This window comes from Lissotriton helveticus, chromosome 12, assembly GCF_964261635.1.
Source record: "Lissotriton helveticus chromosome 12, aLisHel1.1, whole genome shotgun sequence".
Classification (NCBI taxonomy): domain Eukaryota; kingdom Metazoa; phylum Chordata; class Amphibia; order Caudata; family Salamandridae; genus Lissotriton; species Lissotriton helveticus.
Window position 1 is genome coordinate 826,025,626 of NC_136073.1, and position 20,465 is coordinate 826,046,090.

The following is a 20,465-nucleotide window of genomic DNA, read 5'->3' on the forward strand; positions in this document are numbered from 1 at the left end:
ATAGAGGCCTGTTTGTGATAGTGTGTAATTTCAAAATCTTTGTTTTTTCCTAGAAATGCCTGGCGAATAATATCCGACTTTTTGCCGCAAGATATGCTGTATCCAATGTTAACATCAACCGTGTTTATCGAATATGTAGGCCGCCAGTAGAATTACACCAGGTAACATTACCAAGAGTATTGTGGTTTTGCTATTCGAGGAAATCTACACTTAGGTTACTGTATGATCGATCATTCATTCAAGCTACAAGTGGTTTGCATTTACTTTTCTGTTTCCTATATGTGCACTTCTGCTACTATCGCAAAGGTAGATTATTTGTGTCCAGTTGCTGCACTGCATGGAGGTCCTTTAATTGTTATATGTTGTTTTATGGGCTATCATCAGATGGGTCTGCTTCTTCTTCCATCATTAACTAGTCCTTGCTATTTGTTAGATTCTTTTTTTCCCTTAATTGATTTACCTACTCATTTCAACTCACTTTGACATCGGGGTGTTTTCTTCCATTTTAAAATATTTTTGGAAGACTTTTTATAGTATATCCTCCTGAGTCCACTTTAGCAGTAAATGCTCCTGCTCTTGTTATTGTTTTTCCTTGAGCAGGTGTAGGAAGGTAGATCCCTGACTATGGTTGCCCCCAACTTTTTGCCTGGTGTTTTGCTGGTTTTCTGACTTAGTTGACCTGAGGCCCTGCTATTCAGGACCTCAGGCCCACTGCTCTCTCTGTAAAATGGATTCCATGTACCTTAGGTACATATCTAAATTGGATACTGAGCCACCTTATCAGTCCCTGTACAGTGTACCTTAGGTACCCAGGGCATAGGTGTACCCAGGGCCTACCAGGGGCTGCAGCATGTATTATGCCACCCCTGGCTGGCCATCCAAATCTGACACAACTGGCTGCACGACAGCTGGGGCAAGGTGGTGTAATCACCCTTTGCTTTAGATATAGTATACCTATATCTAACCCTAAAATGGACACACAGATCTCCTATCAGTCACTCCTATGGCAGGCCTTAACAATCCTGAAGGCAGAGTGCTTGGAATCGTGTGAGATGGTGCTCTGGCATGAGCTGAGCCTGTCTGCGGCTTTCGGGATCCATCCCTTAGCCGTTTCCATGATATCGCATACCATATACTCTTAAGTGCATTATAATCCTCGCGGTTATGTGCCAACTCTGGTATCGCTTTATCAAAACATGTCGAGTAAGGTGTCATACGAATTGGAATACTAACCCCTCGCCAATTCTGGCGACGGGGTTAGCATTCCACCCTTCTAGAGGGACACGACATGTATGTAACCCCTAACCCCGGTTAAAGTCAGACAGAGCCTTAGCATCCACAAAATGGATGCTGCCACCGAGACACAAGTCTGCCCTCCTGCTGCTGGGAGTCCTCCCAGAGCAGGAGATAAGGACAAAGGGTTTCCTGCCAGGGGCGGTGCCAGCACCGTCCCAGACAGGGTTTTGTGTATTGTAGATAGGCAGGGCTTTAGAGGAAGGTGACTGCACGTGGCACCCCGGTGCTCACTGTGCATAGGCTGGCTGGAACCAGTTCCAGGGTCACTCCAGACCCTGTGCTGGGGAAAAGCCCGCCAAGGAAGTGGGTGTAACCACCCCCCTCCCAGTCCCACCCATAGGGCAGGACTTAGTCGCGTGCCAGCCCCTTTTTACAGGATAAAGGTAGGAACTGGCCCCCTTCCAAATCAGATCATCTTTGAATCCTGAAACTACTTTCCACGAAAGGAACTCAAGACTTCTTCCTAAGATTTCTCCCTTGTGACTAAGGAGTAGTCACCCTGCATCCGCAGGCACCATCTACAGAACACTGCGGTCTGCTGCAAGTCCTTCCTCCGGAATCCGACTGCCCAGCTCGACGAGAACCGGCTTCCCTGGCACCTCTGACCTCTACCTACATCATCAGTCACGCTGAGATTCGTGGGTGTGACGAGACCTCGAGGGACCGGCCATCTTCAAGACTACACGACTTCTGAACAACAAGCCCGCCGAGTGAATTCCTGGTGAGTGCTTTGGGGTCCGAGAAGCCCCCACCCTGAGCAGCTCCAGCACCGAAGAGCAGCCCCCCAGCACCTCCACGAACTGCGTGGGGCCCTTCTGCTTTTTACTGCTCACCGCGTTGTTTGGCTACTAGCCCGCTGGCTTGTGGCCTTCCTGACGACGCCCGACGACATTTCTGCTGCTGGTCTGGTTGCTCCAGACTGGCCCTTGCTTCCCTCCATCGGAGAAGTACCCTGGACCCTCCTGGTCCACCCAAGACGCCATTTTAGGTCCACCGCGTGGGCCTTGCATTTGCCAAGACTTGTTGCCCAATCCTGGGTCCAGCGACGTCGACAGCAAGAACCTTCGTGGGACAGCTCGCACCTCCATCCTGGTCGCCGACAACGCCTCCTGGTCCGAGAGACTGCAGAGCCCAGCAGCGCCCACTCACCTGACTGCGGTGACTTCGCCCGGTGCCATCCTGGTGCCCACTTAATCACTGGCTAGTGATTCAAGAACTTGGTCCCCTCTGCTTTCAGGTTTCCTTCTTCCTTGATCCAGGCTTGGATCCATCGAACTTTTCTTCACTGGTCGCCTGCCAGCAACTTCTTCCTTCCAGGCTCCTGGTCCGGCAACGAGATCCCCGACGTCTTTTCAGACCTATGCAGCTGCAGCCCCTGGGCTAGGTAACTTCGGCACTTCGGTGTCCCAGCATAGCCTCACTATCCTAGGGTCAGGATCCACTGTCGTTTTCTTCCTACCAGGTCGGGTTCGCCCGTGAACACTAACTTTGCCTTTACTAGCCTCCATAGACTTTGTCCCGCATCCCGCGTGAGAGTGCACACTCTGCACCCGAGCCCCCTAGGTCTCCTAGTAGTAATCTAACGATTCCCTAGTCAAGTCCTAGCGATTCCAAAGCCTATTAGAACTGTTACTTACCTGCTAGTAATTCGCATTCCACTTTTTAAGTATATGGTTTTTCGTGCCCCTCGGGCATTTGTGTATAACGTGCTAACTTAAGTATTTTCGTAAGAGTTTTGTTGTGTGCCTAGCACCCTGTCCTCATAAAGAGTACAGGGTTGTTGTGATTCTAATAAATACATTGTTTATTTTCATAACACTTGTGTGGTGTCCTTTCACTGGGTGTTCAAGGGGTAATGTGATGGTAAAACAGCTGGCTTAACACGCCCTCTAGAGTCTTAGCCTTAGACTGCTCGTATCCATGCTACTAGGATAGCTGGTCTATAAGGTTGACTTACAACCAATCATCAATAAGGGTTGTTTGGACTGATATATAGTGATCACTAGAATAGTGAACACTGCACATCAGGCCAACTTCTCACATTGGTGAGCAGCGGTTGGGATTTGAGCTTGCTGTTGTTTTACCACACATGCCCTAAGAATATCTTGTGAAAGATCACATAAGTACTAAAGGTACATATAACTTAGCTTAGAATACTCTGAGTTCTACTGAACCAGCTGTTGTAGCTCCTAGGGCCTAGCACACCCTAAACTACAACTCTAGCAAGGGATCAGTAGGCAAACATATAGTGTAGGTAAGTGCACCACTTACACCTCACTAGAAAAGCATGTCTACCCAGGGAGAATCTACTGAGACTCCCCTGGTCAGTGTTGACCCTCCACAGGTCACTTCAAGATATGCAGCTCTCAGTTTTCAGGAGATGAGACAAATCTGTGTCTCCAGGAAACTGAAGCAGGGGTCTAACCCCACCATTCCCTTTCTGATAGGTCTCTTAGAGACATATGATGCCAGAAAGCTTTCTCAGTTACATGAGAACATGCCAGCCTTAGAGGGAACCTCTGGGGATCCAGATCTCCCCAACACTGATTCAGCAGTTGAGGAGGAGGATCAAGAGGAACTCTCTGGGGATGAGGTAGACAAAGGTCTTGAGGTAGTCAGAAGGCTAACCAGGGCCAACTTAGACTTACTTGGGCTAGGATCTGGGGGACCCCCAGTACTAACCCGAAGTGGGCCTAACCTTGGAGTTAGGAGAGATAGATCTCTTTCTAGGGACTCCAATAGATCTCTGCACTCTAATGCCTCTTCTCAGGGGAGAAGGAATCCTCCACAGAGGAGATTTACTTCCCCTCAGAGAAGGGAGCATGAAGCTAGGATGAGACAAGCTGAACTGAGGATTGAAAGGGAAGAAATTGCCCTGGCCAAAGAGAAGCTTGCCCTGGCAAGAGAGCAGCAGATGAGTGGGTTAGCTCCCACTGGTGGCAGCAATCTCCCAAGAGATAGAGAGAAGGGTTTAGATACTAAACACCTGACTAAAATAGTGCCCCCCTTTAAGCAAGGGGATGACATCCAGAAATGGATGGCTGCTCTGGAGAGGGCCTGCACTGTGCAGTGCATTCCCCAGAGTCAGTGGGCAGCTATACTGTGGCTCTCCTTTGATGGTAAAGGTAGAGATAAGCTCCTCACTACTAGAGTTGAGGATGCTAACAATTACCAGGTCCTGAAAAATGCACTGGTTGATGGGTTTGGTTTAACCACTGAGCAGTACAGGTTGCTGTTCAGAGACACCCAGAAAACTCAGTCTCAGGACTGGTCTGACTTTGTTGATTGTGCCACTAAGGCTTTGGAAGGCTGGCTACTGGGTAGTAAGGTTACTGATTTCAAGGGATTGTATAATCTAATTATGAGAGAACAAGTCTTAAATAATTGTCAGAACCAGTTATTACACCAGCACCTGGTAGACTCTGATCTGACCTCTCCACAAGAATTGGGTAAGAGGGCAGACAAATGGGTCAGAACCAGGATTAGGCCCAAGAACCAAGGTGGTGACCAGAAAAAGGAATCAACCAAGCCTCAAGAGAAGGGTGGGAATAAATCTACAGATCAAACCACATCAGGGCCCCAAAAATCCTCTGAGGGGGGTGGGTCCCAGAATCCTTCCAATAACCAGAAGAAACCGTATTGTTATCCCTGTAAACAGGTGGGTCATTTAAAAACTGACAGCAGTTGCCCAAAGAATAACAATAAGGAAAACATACCCCCAAGTAACATTCCCAAACCTCCTGTTACTACTAGTAGTAATCCCCCAGGTGGTGGGAATGCCCCCAAGAATTTGGGTGCATTTACTTTGGGAGTTCCTGGGGACTCTGGCCTAACCAGGTCCCCTGACTTAGATACTCTTGTCTGTGAGACTGGCATGGGGTTTGCCAACTTCACAACTTGTCCCAACACTTTGAGCAAGTACAGACAGGAGCCCCTCATCAATGGTATAAAAGTTGAGGCCTATAGAGATACAGGGGCTAGCATCACTATGGTGACTGAGAGTCTAGTCCCCTCCAGGCAACTTTTACCTGGTGCCACATACCAGGTGACCAATATTGATGGAGTACAGAGAGATCATCCCATGGCAGTGGTCAATCTCAGCTGGGGAGGTGTCACTGGCCACAAGAGAGTGGCAGTGTCACCAAACTTGCCTGTAGATTGCCTACTGGGGAATGATTTAGAGCTCTCAGCCTGGGCTGAAGTAGAGCAAGAAACCCATTCTAGAATGGTGAACATCCATGGTAAGGGTAGTGGGGCAGTGGTAGCCACAGCTCCAGTCCAAGATATCCTCCCTGAACAGGTCAGGAGGGTTGTGCCAGTCACAACCCAATCTCAGACAACTTCCTTCCCAGAACAGGTTGTCAAGGCTGTGATGGTCACAGCCCACACCCAAACTGAGCCCCCTCCTGAAAAGGTTGGGAGAGTTGTGATGGCCACAGCTCAAACTCAGACAGATGACAGTGTTGTGAAGCCTGAAACTATGGATCACTCCACTCAGACAGAGAGTATTGAGGAGGAAGAGAAATCTCCCTCCCACCAGACTTTAGGAAAGGATCAGCCTCCTCAGGGAACTGATCTGACCCCTTGTGAAGAAACTGCCACAGAGGTAGTCAGGCCTAGCCTGGCAGAACCCCTGATGTCAGTGGACCCTTCCAAGGTGGGACCCAGTCTGGAGCAGGTAACCTGCCCCTCTCTACCCTGCCTCAGTCAGCCCCGGGCTGTAGAGGTCAGGGAGGCCAGTGTTGGACCCCAAAGGGCCCCCTGTCCAAAAGAATTCCCCAATCAGCAGATTAAGGGCACTGAAGCTAGTAGACCTAGCCAAGTGAAAATAAGACAAACTCCTGAGGGATCCCCCTTAAAATTAGTTAGGGACCTCCCACAGATGGACACTGTTGGGCACAGCCAAACTTGGGACCTGAGGGCCCCAGACCTGAACTGTCCCTCCAGTAAGCCAAACAGAGGGACCCAACCTCCAGCTGTAGGTAGCCAGAGGTTGACCCTGAGAGCCCAAAACAACTCAGTCTTGGAAAGAAAGGCCTCTATGGTGGATAATGATTGGAGGAAGCTGAGCCCAAAGTTAGTGGAGCCTCACTTCAGTACTCCATTTCAGCACCAGCCTTTTTCTTTGACAAAACACACCACAGGTAGAGATTCCCTATGGTGGAGACCCTCAGACACCCTTAGGGTGAGGGATTGCTTAGTGGACCATGACATAGGGGGTAACCATGCCAGTGCTGGTACTTCCTTAAATGGCCACTTAGGCAATATTGGCTTACCTGGACAAGGATAGCCTTATCTCCTTTCGTTTGGGGGGGGGTTATGTAGGAAGGTAGATCCCTGACTATGGTTGCCCCCAACTTTTTGCCTGGTGTTTTGCTGGTTTTCTGACTTAGTTGACCTGAGGCCCTGCTATTCAGGACCTCAGGCCCACTGCTCTCTCTGTAAAATGGATTCCATGTACCTTAGGTACATATCTAAATTGGATACTGAGCCACCTTATCAGTCCCTGTACAGTGTACCTTAGGTACCCAGGGCATAGGTGTACCCAGGGCCTACCAGGGGCTGCAGCATGTATTATGCCACCCCAGGCTGGCCATCCAAATCTGACACAACTGGCTGCACGACAGCTGGGGCAAGGTGGTGTAATCACCCTTTGCTTTAGATATAGTATACCTATATCTAACCCTAAAATGGACACACAGATCTCCTATCAGTCACTCCTATGGCAGGCCTTAACAATCCTGAAGGCAGAGTGCTTGGAATCGTGTGAGATGGTGCTCTGGCATGAGCTGAGCCTGTCTGCGGCTTTCGGGATCCATCCCTTAGCCGTTTCCATGATATCGCATACCATATACTCTTAAATGCATTATAATCCTCGCGGTTATGTGCCAACTCTGGTATCGCTTTATCAAAACATGTCGAGTAAGGTGTCATACGAATTGGAATACTAACCCCTCGCCAATTCTGGCGACGGGGTTAGCATTCCACCCTTCTAGAGGGACACGACATGTATGTAACCCCTAACCCCGGTTAAAGTCAGACAGAGCCTTAGCATCCACAAAATGGATGCTGCCACCGAGACACAAGTCTGCCCTCCTGCTGCTGGGAGTCCTCCCAGAGCAGGAGATAAGGACAAAGGGTTTCCTGCCAGGGGCGGTGCCAGCACCGTCCCAGACAGGGTTTTGTGTATTGTAGATAGGCAGGGCTTTAGATGAAGGTGACTGCACGTGGCACCCCGGTGCTCACTGTGCATAGGCTGGCTGGAACCAGTTCCAGGGTCACTCCAGACCCTGTGCTGGGGAAAAGCCCGCCAAGGAAGTGGGTGTAACCACCCCCCTCCCAGTCCCACCCATAGGGCAGGACATAGTCGCGTGCCAGCCCCTTTTTACAGGATAAAGGTAGGAACTGGCCCCCTTCCAAATCAGATCATCTTTGAATCCTGAAACTACTTTCCACGAAAGGAACTCAAGACTTCTTCCTAAGATTTCTCCCTTGTGACTAAGGAGTAGTCACCCTGCATCCGCAGGCACCATCTACAGAACACTGCGGTCTGCTGCAAGTCCTTCCTCCGGAATCCGACTGCCCAGCTCGACGAGAACCGGCTTCCCTGGCACCTCTGACCTCTACCTACATCATCAGTCACGCTGAGATTCGTGGGTGTGACGAGACCTCGAGGGACCGGCCATCTTCAAGACTACACGACTTCTGAACAACAAGCCCGCCGAGTGAATTCCTGGTGAGTGCTTTGGGGTCCGAGAAGCCCCCACCCTGAGCAGCTCCAGCACCGAAGAGCAGCCCCCCAGCACCTCCACGAACTGCGTGGGGCCCTTCTGCTTTTTACTGCTCACCGCGTTGTTTGGCTACTAGCCCGCTGGCTTGTGGCCTTCCTGACGACGCCCGACGACATTTCTGCTGCTGGTCTGGTTGCTCCAGACTGGCCCTTGCTTCCCTCCATCGGAGAAGTACCCTGGACCCTCCTGGTCCACCCAAGACGCCATTTTAGGTCCACCGCGTGGGCCTTGCATTTGCCAAGACTTGTTGCCCAATCCTGGGTCCAGCGACGTCGACAGCAAGAACCTTCGTGGGACAGCTCGCACCTCCATCCTGGTCGCCGACAACGCCTCCTGGTCCGAGAGACTGCAGAGCCCAGCAGCGCCCACTCACCTGACTGCGGTGACTTCGCCCGGTGCCATCCTGGTGCCCACTTAATCACTGGCTAGTGATTCAAGAACTTGGTCCCCTCTGCTTTCAGGTTTCCTTCTTCCTTGATCCAGGCTTGGATCCATCGAACTTTTCTTCACTGGTCGCCTGCCAGCAACTTCTTCCTTCCAGGCTCCTGGTCCGGCAACGAGATTCCCGACGTCTTTTCAGACCTATGCAGCTGCAGCCCCTGGGCTAGGTAACTTCGGCACTTCGGTGTCCCAGCATAGCCTCACTATCCTAGGGTCAGGATCCACTGTCGTTTTCTTCCTACCAGGTCGGGTTCGCCCGTGAACACTAACTTTGCCTTTACTAGCCTCCATAGACTTTGTCCCGCATCCCGCGTGAGAGTGCACACTCTGCACCCGAGCCCCCTAGGTCTCCTAGTAGTAATCTAACGATTCCCTAGTCAAGTCCTAGCGATTCCAAAGCCTATTAGAACTGTTACTTACCTGCTAGTAATTCGCATTCCACTTTTTAAGTATATGGTTTTTCGTGCCCCTCGGGCATTTGTGTATAACGTGCTAACTTAAGTATTTTCGTAAGAGTTTTGTTGTGTGCCTAGCACCCTGTCCTCATAAAGAGTACAGGGTTGTTGTGATTCTAATAAATACATTGTTTATTTTCATAACACTTGTGTGGTGTCCTTTCACTGGGTGTTCAAGGGGTAATGTGATGGTAAAACAGCTGGCTTAACACGCCCTCTAGAGTCTTAGCCTTAGACTGCTCGTATCCATGCTACTAGGATAGCTGGTCTATAAGGTTGACTTACAACCAATCATCAATAAGGGTTGTTTGGACTGATATATAGTGATCACTAGAATAGTGAACACTGCACATCAGGCCAACTTCTCACAGCAGGTCTTCTGTTTACTCCATCAGGGAACTGCATTTGCTGTTTTTGGTGTTTTTTTTAAGTCAAGCCTTTCTAATCATGCATGTTTCTTATGTGAGTTATCAACATTTCTTGCAGTGTGACTTCAATATCTATGTGGACATTTTTGGACCACTGATAGAAAATTTCACTTTTTTAAATGTTAAGACAAACAGTATCTTCAGTCCAACCTACCCATTTAGTTTGCAGGCCTACTCACAGTGCCAATCAAAGTATGCCTACTCAAATGTACCCTTGCTTGTCGTATAGTAAAATGGTCAATGGAATAAAACGTATTCTCGATTTACATTGTTTTCAGTAGGTATACACCAACCCCTTACTCCCCCACACACGGACGCCTTTTCGCCATATTGTTTGAATAGTCATTTTGCATCATCAGTTTTTCATGCGAATTCTCTAATCTCATTTTTCTTATTTTGAAGGTTGTAGCTGTTTGGTATGAGATCTCGTGCCACAAACGAGAAATTGAAACACACCAATAACCTTTGAACTCCTGCATCATCTTTGATATCTATTCACGCTCTCGGTACCTCTCTTTAAATTTCCTTGCAGGTCAGGTACTATGCATCTGATGGCAGGAAAGGTTTCTTATCAGGACTCCTTGAAAACATCCAACAGGAGCTAGCAAAAAATAAAGACATGAAAGAAAGCATAAAGAAATTCAGAGAAGAAGCCAAAAAGTTGGAAGAATCCGATGCTCTGCAGCAAGCAAGGCAAAAATATGTAAGTTTCCTATTCTATTTTCGTAGCATCTCTGTTTTGTTTGCACTAAATGCTGTCCAATTCTGTGAAAATAGCTGCTAAAATAAGCAGAGCACTGTCACGGAGTATAGGTAAGATGTGTGATAAGACTACTAACTATAGTTTAGCAGTGTGTGTCCTGGGTTCACATAGGCGCCGTCTTTAAAACCTGGTTTATTAGGGCTCGCCTGGCGTTGGAGCGCGAAGCGCTCCCGCCTGCGAGTTCTATAGCCGCCTTCCTCCCTGTCAAGGGAGTAGCAGCTGTGAACGAGCCCGACACAGAGCTGGGAACGAGCCGACTCAGGTCCGTGAACGCGCGGGAACGTCAACGTGCACGTTCACGCGCGTCACGCTCCTGTCCTCCCGCTTCTCTGCCGAGGCGCGCTCCAGGCCGACTTGCGGTTGCGGTGTGCGTCACAGCGGCCGGAGGTAGGTAAGTGAGGGACGGGGGGTGGCGGGATTTGTTTGCTTTGTTGCTTTGTTGCTAGCTTGTTTAATGTTGCTCTTAGCAGGCCGAGAGTGATCGCGGCTTATTTATGTCAGGGCCCCCAGCCGGTGTTAAAGCTGTGTGTCTCACCGCCCGTTAGCCGCGTCTCCCGATCTGTTGTTTTCTGCCCGTTGTCAATTCTGGGCCCCCGGGGGGTGATCAGCTCGCCGTATGTCGCGCTGCTGCTTTGGCCGCGTCTCAGCCCGCCTGATCACTTTTGCCACGGTCCGCCACTTTCCTGCCGCAGGAGCCGGTCTCTATTTACGCGAGGCCCTGGTCTCTGGAGAGTCAGCAGGCCTCCGTGGACTGCGCACGTTTACCGCTGCTTCCCGATATCAAACCGGAGTTTCGCCGATCTGTGCCGCCCGGCCCCAGACCGCAGCTCAGGCCCCCGAAGTGACTTGGAATGACGGATTATGATTATGGATTAGTGTGAAGGGCCACACCGACCCTGGAGCTCTTCAACTAGTCAGCCATCACGATCGGCTGTTAGCCATGCCCCCGTTGCTGCATTTTTAGTACATTTTGAAATGTAAGCGCCAGAAGCATTTTTTGGTAAAATCAGAAAATGATGTAGCAGATGATAAATTATGTGGCAAATGCGGCAAATCCTTAATTATGCAAAGAAAAGTGGCAGCATCACGTAATCCCAGTAGCCTTGGTTGTACGAGTCCTGCTCCACATGCCGTGCTTGATATACTGTCACTGTGCACATATTTTTAGTCACCATGTATAACATAACTGCATGTTATGTTGATAGTACTACTACAATTGTGTGGTGCATGCAAGTGCATTGTGTTAAAAGAGATGGTAGGTTGTGCATTGTGCTGGGCTCCTGTCAGTATGTGCTCATCTCATGTTTGCCCCTTTTCAGTAACAGGACTTCTTCATGTGGCAGAAGGGCTGCCACTTTGCACGTAAATGAAAAGGAGCTTTAAAGCAGCGGGTCACAGCTCCGTGTGTGTTATCTTCCTTCTCCATCCAGTGTCTGCTACACTACAAATTGGCAACTCCACCCGAACTTTTGTCCGAACCTAAACCTCCAACTGATTGACTCAGGCATACATCTAAACATGCATTATTTTGATATTTGGCTGCTGGACGACCTGGGAAACACTAGAAGCAATTAGTCACATTAAGAACTTTCTGATGGCTTATTTACACTACTGCAGAGAACCATTGTAGAAAACAACTCTTCTCCATTCTGCCCGACGAAACGTTGTATTTGTTTTGTGTCAGGCTACTTGGAGGTACACAAATCCAATGAAAATATTTTTAAAATGTCTGTACTGGACTGGGGTGCTAACCAATACTCTTCCATGCATTGAACTTGACTCATTTTGGGCTGGAGTGGTAAATTGAACCAAAGTAAACTCTAGTCATTTTTCTACTTGCTATGATTTTATTGGTGGTTTTCCCAGCCCTGCACGTTTATAATATAATGGTTCCTACTCTTGTAGCTGTCAAGGATCAGACGTTCACACCTCAAACAATCACTTGCAGTGCCATAGGTCTCGCATTTGCCAGTTAGATCTATTGACATTGTAAATGATAATGCCTTTTATTTATTTTTTTTACAAAACCTGTAAGCGGTGCTCAACCGCCGCTTGCAGGTTTTATAAACACATAAATAAAAGGCATTATCCGTAACAATGCCAATAGCTCAAACTCTCGCAAATGCGAGACCTATGGCACTGCAAGTGCTTGTTTAACTTTTCGTGACGATTTCCATTAACTCCCCAGTTTTTGTTTCATGTCTACAAGCCCCATTTCCTCACATTTACCCTTCCTTCTTCCCATCATATTCCATGAAAGCTATTTTCACTGCTCTCACTCTGGCATTCAGTCCTGTTTTCTTGCTTTTTCATGTCCTTGTCCCATACGTTGTATTGAGCTTCCTTGTGTGCACCTTCTATACTCCACTCTCCTAATCTCACTTTTACTTCTCACTTTGGTGTCTCTCTCTTTTCTATTTTATTTTTGTTCTGCCCCCTGAAGTTTCCCTTTATTCTTACCTTCTTACCTTTTATTTTCATTTTACTATCTCTGCTTTTCCTTGACTTCTCTTCATCTATTTTATCAGACCTAATGACCCTATCTTATTTTTGTTCCGTTTGAACTCTTCAGTTTTTCTCTGTCATTTGGCACACACTTTTAAATTCTGTTTTTTGATAATTCTTGGAAGTTAATACCCTGTCCTTTGGCAATTATTATTCCATTTAAATTGATACTGCTGCTGTGACCTTTGGGATTTTTTGCATTAATTTGGATGTTCCAGCTTTTTTCTCAGAACTGACTTTGGCTGTCTGCATTTAACCTGGTTTCTTTTAGTTGTAATGTTGTATACACAGCTGTCCAACTCGGTTACTTACATGGCTATTTAAACATTGCAGTTACCTACTGCAGTTGTTAAACGTGCATTATTTAATGACTAATTTAGCTTTTATAGGTATCACTGTGTATTTTAGCATGATAGTATATGGGTGCTAATCTCTGCCATCTGAAAAGAGAAGCATTACAGTGTGAAACTCTTCAGGTCACTGTTGATGGTGTAAAAATAGATCTGTAGTATCTGCACTCCACCCCTGCCTAGGCCAAGGTTCTACATTATCCTGCACAGGGGCATTCTAGTGATTGATAATGTATATAAGACCCAGTATATCACTATTTCCAGAAGAATTTGTCAGTGATGGCCTGCTATTTCAGAATTTCTAATTAGACTAAAATGTTGACTTTGGAAGAAGTCTAATGTGATCAGAAGTTTGTTTCATTCTTATTGTTTAAGATCGATCGGACTAATGGTGAAAATGTTGTTAGTACTTAACACAACCAAAGCATTCTCTAAACCAGGACATTTTAAGTTACAAGTAATGTACCAGCCTCACTTACAAAGTCCTGGTGAAAATCCTCACTTTGATGGAAGTTTTCGTAGACCTCATACATGATTAGGATTCCAACTTAGTTTTTTTATAACACACTCCCTTACGACATTGCTTATTATGTTAAACACTACGATTGTTGAAATAAGGATATATATTTTTATAACATAATCTTTTACATCTTTGCAGAAAAATATTGAGTCTGAAACAGTGAAGACGTCCGAAGTATTTAGGAAGAAGTTTGGTGAAATAACAGATACAGTGAAAGAGGTACATTTTATTCCTGGTCTATTATTGGTCCCAGGTGTTCGCACTGGAGTGGCGAATCTCTGAATTCTTTACATTGATTACGTCACAGTTTGCATGTTCTTTGTCCTTTATCTATTCTCAATGGTGTACACATGCCACAGTTTCTGTAATGTATTCCGCTTTAGTCTATTTTTCTTTCAAAGTTTTCCATCAGAGGGAAAATGGAAAGGCCGCTACTGGAAAGCCTCAGTGCTCAGGAGCAATATCTTTTCAAATTGCTCTAGAATATCGGGGACTAACAGTAGCCGGATTTAGAGAAACAGTAGCCTAATTGTGTGAATAGAAGTCAAGCTTACCATGAACTCAGAACTTTTCTTTGACACACAGATTGTGGATACTTCTTGTGTGATTGCAGGATTGGAATGTGAAAGAAGGCATCCTTCAAGTCAGAATATACTATCCAGTCTTTTGCATTCAGTTCTAGAAGGACTTGAGCTAGAGGCAGCATCTTTAATTCCTCCTTGCATAAGAAGAGATTCAAGAGCCTGAGGTCTAGGATTAGACAAATACTTTTTGGGGGGATCAGAAGTACTGGGAGTAGCACCCCTGACCTTTTTCGTGTTCTGGCACCAGCTTCATTGTTCCGTTCCGCAGCAGGGCTTCCACTTTCTGCTGCAGGGCTCTCAGATGTTCTTCTGATTGAAGAGTTTGTTGGGGAGGAATTCTGTGGGCTGCTGGTAGAAGAGTTGATATACCCTTTTTGTATCATTTGTAAGACCCAGTTGTCTGGTTTGTTGTCTGTTCCCTTATACTGTGCTTGGGCGACATGTCCTGCCTTGTCCAAGAACTTGAAAGCTTGCTTGTTACTCGGTGGGCGTATTTCGCCTTTCTTTGAGAGTACTTATCTAAAGCCAGCTTCACGTACCTATTTACTCCCATCATCTCCCTCCTGCCCTCTCACTCATTGGGGGCCCTGTAATCTTTCCCCTATTTAGTGCAGGTGGGAGCATGTGATTCAGCTCATATTACTTTGAGACTGGCAATAGAGACACATTCAAATCTTGAATTCATGCAGGAGATCCCTTTTCCCTGGGGCCATAGCAGGAATTTCCCTTCTCACCTTGAACTTCTACCTGTCTGTTCTTATCAACCAAGAGAATTCTCCCTCACCACCATCATCTATGTACGATTGGCAGTGGTGTAACACAGGCGCCCGCAGCACCCGCGGTGCGGTGGCCCAAGCTGCAGGGGGCCCCTTCAGCACAGTACTCTGGCCTGAGAGCTCCTGATTAAGTTCAGAGCGGGGGCCTCTCTATGTACCTTGCAGGGGGCCCCCCTCAAGTTTCATTATGCCACTGCCCATTGGTATAGGTTGTACAAAGTATTGCAGGTCAGTTATAGACCAACTTCATGTTCATCATGTTTGTTGGACTTCTACCACCCTAACCCCCCTCTTCGAAGCAAAAGGGAAGGCCCAAGCCAAAAAAACTATTTTGACACCCTCTGCTGTCAACTGTTAGGTCATTTTAGGGGATGTCAGGCTAGGAACAAGTTCTAGACATGGCGTGGATCATTTGTTATTTATAAATTGCCTCTCCATTTGGAGAGGTGGAGCTTTGAAGTGGCATCCTATTTGGTCGCACTAGTACAGGGACCCATAGAATTGTAGGATGAGCTGTCAGGGGATTTCTTTTGAGAGTTGAGTTTGCTCGAGTGGGATGCAGTAAGCAGATGGAAGAGAAGGAGCTAACCCCGCAAAACATTCTACGTCTTCCGAAGTCCCCTCATGATGCATACAGGGTTATTTAAGGTGTGATACAATCGACAGTATATCTAACTGTCAAGGTTTGGTCATTTTTCCTCTTCACCAAGTCATCAATCAAGCCTCTGTTACATTTTTTTAATTCCTTCCTGTGATCTTTTAACTATTCCTGTGAATCTTTATTACTCTGCACTCAGGACCCATGGAGTCACTTAGACGTCTCTACGTACCAATCAAGATATGCTCATTAATAATCTTTGGGGCCCTCTTTCTTTGCCCCCAATGCCCCCCTCAGGTACACCATTTTATCTGAATCAAGCTTTTCTTCTATCATTAGTCGTTCAGAGGAGGATCATCTGCTCTGCAGACCTCGAAAATGTCTTAGTCTGGTCCTCCAAGTTTCCAGCACCAAATTTTGGAGAAAAAACCCACTGTTTTTGATGTTCTTCAGGTAAACCACGAGGCACGTTTATTTAGGCATGCACAGTGCTGTGTTTACCCACATGGGGATTCCCATCACCTAACAGACCCCCGCTGAGGGCGAAAAACAGCCAATCTTTATTCAAATATCCTGAGATCATCTGGTTCCCTGTAAGTTAAGAACAGCTAAATTGTAGCAATACTTCCTGCAATTACAGACCGCTTCGGCTTCCATAAAGTACAGTAATTCGTAAAATGCTTCGCTGTAGTCTTGTACAATGACATACAGCAAGCAATGTGCAGGAACAACAGATGTCACATGGAAGGAGAAAAAGTCTGGCATGCAGTTTCCAGCACACGAGGAAGGTGATGTGCACAGATATTCTTGGAGTTGGGAACTGGGTCAGGAGGTTACAGTGCCCCAGTTTAGACAGACAGACACACTCTTGTGTTTTTTGTTTTAACTTCTACCAGAATCCACAGTGGAGCCTCAGATCTCTCTTTAATAAAGACCTGTCTTCGCTCTGCCTCAGTGGACCTGCCTCGGTCCTCCATCACTAATGGCATCCTGGTTTCTAGGAGACCGTTTGCTACTTGAATTACTGGTCAAATTTGATCAACATTAAGTCAACCATCCATCATTTGAGCGGTTTGGCGCGGTCTGTGTCTGACAGTTGATCAGGAGGCACCAGAGGTATTGGAAAAATTGTCCTTGACTAGTTTGAGGTTTGAAAATTTTGACCAGATAAACTGGGGTTTGTTCTTTATGTCTCCTAATTACACGTAGCTCCTTACGTGGATGTGGACTGTCAAGATCGTCAACAGGGACTGTACCACGAAGAGCTTGTCTGGCTCAGAGTAGAGCTGCATACCTGTGCTTTGCATTTGAGATGTCTAAAATATATACATATACTTTAATAAAAAAAATTATTACATGAAATGAAGATAAGTGAAAAACAGCAAGCAGTAATTCCCTCTCTCTGTTTCCCACTTTTACTGTCTAAAGTTGATGCATTAACTCGCAAAATTCAAGAGTGATTTGTGCTAACTTTCAAAACATTTAAACCAAAAAAAGGCGCTCATCAGGATAAGGCCCAACATTGCCTACATATGCTAAGGACACAAGCACATTTTGGGGGTTGAGCTGGCTTAACTCTAATTCATCTAAAACAGAGGTCATGGTGTGGCTGCTCATGCAAACCTTTGGCCTCACGTTGTGGGAAGAATGTATGTGTATTTATTTGGTCTTTAGATCTGAAAGTCTACCTTATTCCCTTTTAGGCACTAGAGAACTTTTTTTGTGGAGTTTTTTACAGCACTAACTCGATCTAAAAGTATCCGAGCGCTTTACATGAGCACCTGTTGCATTACAGACGGACACGTTCATTTTTTTAGGCACGGGGAGATTAAGGACCCGGTTACGATGACATTGGAACCGCCACTGACAGTTCATCAATGTCGGTCCAACCGCAACCATGTTTTCCGCACGCCACATTTTGATGGCGGGCGGATGTGTGGTGGTCAGAAAGACTGACTGCCACAGGTCCGACAGTTGGAATGATTGACTGCCCATCGGATCTCACGCATACCACAGAATGGCGGGGGTGCCTGCCAGGCACTGTCGTAGGGATAATGATATCCCTTTCTACCTGTCTGTCAGTGGTGGGTAACCCGCTTTGTGTCCAGGCAGGCGGAAACAGATTTGGCGGCCTGTTGCGGGCTCCTCTTGCCCCCTGGGCCTCGGAAATGGGCCCTGGGTGCCCCCTACATATCCTAGCACCATGTGGCAGGCACCGCATGGTTCCTGCAACATAGTGCATGTTATGTTGTGCAACATAGTGCAACAGTGCAGGGATATGTAACACTTCATACTGTGGCGGGTGCTGCAGACCGCAGCACTCGCCGCAATACAATAAATAGACATTGCAACTCCTATTGTGGCGGTCGCATCGTAATTTGATGTGTGAGACCGCTGCCTTGTAGGTGGGCGGTCCCTATTCCGAATGGATGGCAGCCGGACGGAAGTTTGTCCGCCATCCTAATTAGGCCCATAGTGATTTTCCCACAATCACAGGTTGTTAAGCGTCCCTGACGAAAATCGTAGCCTGTTCCCCAGCTTCGAGGTCGACCACTCTATCTGTTGAGTTTAAAGTTTTGTTCAGAGCTCTCTGGTACCTCGGGTGGCAACTGTAGGAGAGTAGGGTCTGCAATCCTATGATCACCCAGATTTTTGCTTTTTGCTGCACTGGTTTACGACTTTCCCTGGCTGTGGGCCTGCTAATCAGACCCACAGCCTAGCTGTTCTCTCTATCCAAATTGTACTTAGGTACTGAATTGGCACTGGGCCCTCTCCAAGTCCATGTACCCAGGGCTGAGGTGCACCCAGAAGTCTCCCAGGGGCTGAAGCATGTATTGTGCCACCCCTGGATTGACTAACTAAAACTGACACAACTGGCTGCACGACAGCTGGGGCAAGGTGGTGTACTCACCCTTTGCTTTAGATATAGTATACCTATATCTAACCCTAAAATGGACACACAGATCTCCTATCAGTCACTCCTATAGCAGGCCTTAACAATCCTGAAGGCAGAGTGCTTGGAATCGTGTGAGATGGTGCTCTAGCATGAGCTGAGCCTGTCTGCGGCGTTCGGGATCCATCCCTTAGCCGTTTCCATGATATCGCATACCATATACTCTTAAGTGCATTATAATCCTCGCGGTTAGGTGCCAACTCTGGTATCGCTTTATCAAAACATGTCGAGTAAGGTGTCATACGAATTGGAATACTAACCCCTCGCCAATTCTGGCGACGGGGTTAGCATTCCACCCTTCTAGAGGGACACGACATGCATGTAACCTATAACCCGGTTAAAAGTCAGACAGAGCCTTAGCATTCACAAAATGGATGCTGCCACCGAGACACAAGTCTGCCCTCCTGCTGCTGGGAGTCCTCCCAGAGCAGGAGATAAGGACAAAGGGTTTCCTGCCAGGGGCGGTGCCAGCACCGTCCCAGACAGGGTTTTGTGTATTGTAGGTAGGCAGGGCTTTAGAGGAAGGTGACTGCAAGTAGCACCCCGGTGCTCACTGTGCATAGGCCGGCTGGAACCAGTTCCAGGGTCACTCCAGACCCTGTGCTGGGGAAAAGCCCGCCAAGGAAGTGGGTGTAACCACCCCCCTCCTAGTCCCACCCATAGGGCAGGACTTAGTCGCGTGCCAGCCCCTTTTTACAGGATAAAGGTAGAGACTGGCCCCCTTCCAAATCAGATCATCTTTGAATCCTGAAACTACTTTCTGCGAAAGGAACTCAGGACTTCTTCCCAAGATTTCTCCCTTGTGACTAAGGAGTAGTCACCCTGCATCCGCAGGCACCATCTAAGAACACTGCGGTCTGCTGTAAGTCCTTCCTCCGGAATCCGACTGCCCAGCTCGACGAGAACCGGCTTCCCTGGCACCTCTGACCTCTACCCACCTCTACAGCCCAGCTGAGAACCGTGGGTGCGACGAGACCTCAAGGGACCGGCCATCTTCAAGACTGCACGACTTCTTTCCAGCAAGCCCGCCGAGTAATTTCCTGGTGAGTGCTTTGGGGTCCGAGAAGCCCCCACCCTGAGCAGCTCCAGCTCCGAAGTGCAGCCCCCCAGCATCTCCACGATCTGCGTGGGGCCCTTCTGCTTTCCGCTGCTCACCGCGTTGTTTGGCTACTAGCCCGTTGGCTTGTGGCCTTCCTGACGACGCCCGACGACATTTCTGCTGCTGGTCTGGTTGCTCCAGACTGGCCCTTGCTCCCTTCCCGAAGAGGAGCACCCTGGACCCTCCTGGTCCACTCAAGACGCCATTTTGAGTCCACCGCGTGGGCTTGAATTAGCCAAGGCTTGTTGCCCAATCCTGGGTAACTTCGACGCCAACGACTTCATCCTTCGTGGGACAGCTCGCACCTCCATCCTGGTCGCCGACAACGCCTCCTGGTCCGAGAGACTGCAGAGCCCAGCAGCGCCCACTCACCTGACTGCGGTGACTTCGCCCGGTGCCATCCTGGTGCCCACTTAATCACTGGCTAGTGATTCAAGAACTTGGTCCCCTCTGCTTTCAGGTTTTCTTCTTCCTTGATCCAGGCTTGGATCCATCGAACTTTTCTTCACTGGTCGCCTGCCAGCAACTTCTTCCTTCCAGGCTCCTGGTCCGGCAACGAGATCCCCGACGTCTTTTCAGACCTATGCAGCTGCAGCCCCTGGGCTAGGTAACTTCGGCACTCCGGTGTCCCAGCATAGCCTCACTATCCAAGGGTCAGGATCCACTGTCATTTTCTCCCTACCAGGTCGGGTTCGCCCGTGAACACTAACTTTGTGAATTCTAGCTTCCATAGACTTTGTCCCGCATCCCGCGTGAGAGTGCACACTCTGCACCCGAGTCCCCTAGGCCTCCTAGTAGTAATCTAACGATTCCCTAGTCCAGTCCTAGCGATTCCAAAGCCTATTAGAACTGTTACTTACCTGCTAGTAATTCGCATTCCACTTTTAGCGTATATGGTTTTTCGTG

At 47.9% G+C, this 20,465-nt stretch overlaps 1 protein-coding gene across 1 annotated transcript in view; it reads left to right on the forward strand.

The window, feature by feature from the left end:
* TIMM44 (translocase of inner mitochondrial membrane 44) overlaps nucleotides 1–20,465 on the forward strand; it is a 138,303-nt gene that overhangs the window by 32,070 nt on the left and 85,768 nt on the right. Inside the window, exons 2-4 of the mRNA XM_078670910.1 lie at nucleotides 54–161; nucleotides 9,944–10,114; nucleotides 13,688–13,768. Coding sequence (XP_078527036.1) covers nucleotides 54–161; nucleotides 9,944–10,114; nucleotides 13,688–13,768 — 360 coding nt within the window. The remainder of the gene's footprint in view (nucleotides 1–53; nucleotides 162–9,943; nucleotides 10,115–13,687; nucleotides 13,769–20,465) is intronic.